This window comes from Sphaeroforma arctica (assembly GCF_001186125.1).
Source record: "Sphaeroforma arctica JP610 unplaced genomic scaffold supercont1.4281, whole genome shotgun sequence".
NCBI lineage: Eukaryota > Ichthyosporea > Ichthyophonida > Sphaeroforma > Sphaeroforma arctica.
Genome location: NW_014036277.1, coordinates 1 through 2583, shown reverse-complemented (window position 1 = coordinate 2583; position 2583 = coordinate 1). Strand labels below are relative to the sequence as shown.

Genomic DNA, 2583 nt, shown 5'->3' with positions numbered 1-2583 from the left:
TATATATATATATATATATTATATTATATACATATATATATATACCATATATATAAATATATATATATATATAATATATAGCCATATAAACACACACACAAACACGCACACACGCAGACCGACACACATGCATACACACACACATATATATTTGTATATATATATGGATTAACATATATATACAGACATACAGACATACATACATACATATATATATACATTCACACGCACATATATATATATGTATACAAATAAACGTATAAACATATATATATATATATATATATATACTTTCAGATAGATTCAGGAACCGTTTTCGTTGATATTTTTCCAGCGCGTATACAAGACATCATATGTGGGATATCCATGCGTGCTGAAGGAGAGGTTTACAAAGAAGTATAGGCATCCCGAGCTTGATGCTAAGCTCACTGAGAAACGATTAAAACAGGTAGGTGTCGTAAGCTTGCCTGCGCGCACACAATCGCGGGCATTCTGTTGTGTGTTATGTGAGTGTAATCAGATGAATCATGATGTGTACTTTCAGGAGATTTGCGTACAATAGAGCGACAGAGCTGGCTGGCTGGCTTGCTATTGGTTGATTTGGATAGGCCTGGTGGTGGGTATATAATTAACTAGGTTAGACTCATCATTCTGGTGCAGGAGCTGTTTGTGATCTTTCTATGTCGTCCTTTGGTAGCGTCTCCGAGGGTGCTTGTGTTTCATTCATGACGTCCTTTGGTAGCGTCTCCGAGGGTGCTTGTGTTCAATTCATGACGTCCTTTGGTAGCGTCTCCGAGGGTGCTTGTGTTTCATTCATGACGTCCTTTGGTAGCGTCCCCGAGGGTGCTTGTGTTCATTCATGACGTCCTTTGGTAGTGTCTCCGAGGGTGCTTGTGTTCCATTCATGACGTCCTTTTGTAGCGTCTCCGAGGGTGCTTGTGTTTCATTCATGACGTCCTTTGGTAGCGTCCCCGAGGGTGCGTGTGTTTCATTTTGGTTGTGTGCAGTTTCGGGGGCCCTTCTGACGATATGTCGAATGTTTGCCACTTCATATGCCTCGAGTGCCACAGATTGTCACTCTATCTTCCACATTCTACAGATAGGTGTGTAAATACAATCTCATGAATGATTTGTCTAGCGACTAAACACAATCTAATGAATGATATGTCTAGCGACTAAATACAATCTCATGAATGATATGTCTAGCGACTAAATACAATCTCATAAATGATATGTCTAGTGAGTGCAGTAATGGGCAATGAGCTCCAGATCTATGGTTGTAGCTACCATACAGTCATGTGCATAATCGTAGCCTATAAAGTTTTAGAGTTCAATATACCGAAAACTATTACTCTGGTGTCTGCAAGAAGCTGAGTACCGTCGTGCTGTGGATCTTTGCGGCTTACGCCTAAAAAAAATAGGGAAGTTAAACCTTGAATTATACTTTATGACAGACTTACGAAAACCCAACACCCTATTCGTTACAGGAAGTCCGTGCGCTGGTAAAGTGCTATGGCAAAGGCGTGGTGTGCCCGATTGTGTATCACGTCGATAAGCAGAATTTCAAGTAAGTCTCGGCATGATTGATTGAATGGATCTGTTTGCCTCCTTTGGCTACAGCTTTGGCTTCACTTTGTCGCGTTCTAATCTGGATACAGTAAAGTGAGATCACTTTTGTGTGTGATATCAAGTGTGTTGACTTCATTGCCATTTGGTTTGGGCATGGCCCTCTACTGTGTCAAAAGCCATAGCTTACGCATGGCTTTATTCCATCATCGTCATATGCGCTTCAGCCCAGCTGCTTGTCATACTAGTTCCATATCAGAGTTTGCCAGAGTTTATGTGCATAGCTCGAGCTCTGACACCCGTACATCAAAGTGTGATTCTATATCGAACACTATTGTCGCCTCATAGTTCCGACACTTTCTCTGCGTATGTCCTGAATCGGCATAGATTATTATCCCTTCACTTTGTGGTGTGATATACATGCTACAACCTTCATATATTGTGAATTATCATAGATCACAAACCATTATCATTCTGTGTTACGATACAGAATATACATGGAGTACATAGACGCACCCGCCACGAGAATTCACCTTAATGACCTGGAGGCCACTATGGACAAGAGCGCCGACCCAACACATGGTATTTGGGGAATGGTTCGGATAGTATCTGTCCGTTCGGTGTAATCAAAGCCATATATATATCCAGCTGCGGACAGCCTACAGGGGGGGTTCGTCACTATCTAGATGCGCCTATACCTGGACAATCCACATTTTCCAAGTAATATAGACATGATCTGACATGGACTTATCGACACGCATCAATGTCAATCTACGTTCGTTTCCTACTTATTTATTTAAATGTAAAGATTCTCATATGGTCAATCATGACTAATTTAGAGTCATCTTTATCTTTCTTGGGTTTCAGATCCACGTATACCCGTTGCACAACATATAGGGGCCGCCATCGGACGCTTGCATTCCGCAGACATTGTTCATGGGGACCTAACCACGTCCAATATGCTATGGAGGGCTGATAACATTGTAAGTTCACACTTGTGCCTGAGTACATGAACCC

The 2583-nt window shown here is 41.4% G+C and overlaps 1 protein-coding gene across 1 annotated transcript; it reads left to right on the top strand.

Annotated features, from left to right (window-relative positions):
* Positions 1-2197: 2197 nt before the first annotated feature.
* On the top strand, positions 2198-2549 carry SARC_14197 (hypothetical protein; the record flags this gene model as incomplete). The annotated part of the gene is made up of 2 exons (XM_014291670.1): positions 2198-2286; positions 2434-2549. Coding segments are annotated over exons 1-2 (150 nt in total), but the record flags the coding sequence as incomplete, so codon positions are not given.
* Between the last annotated feature and the right edge of the window lie 34 nt (positions 2550-2583).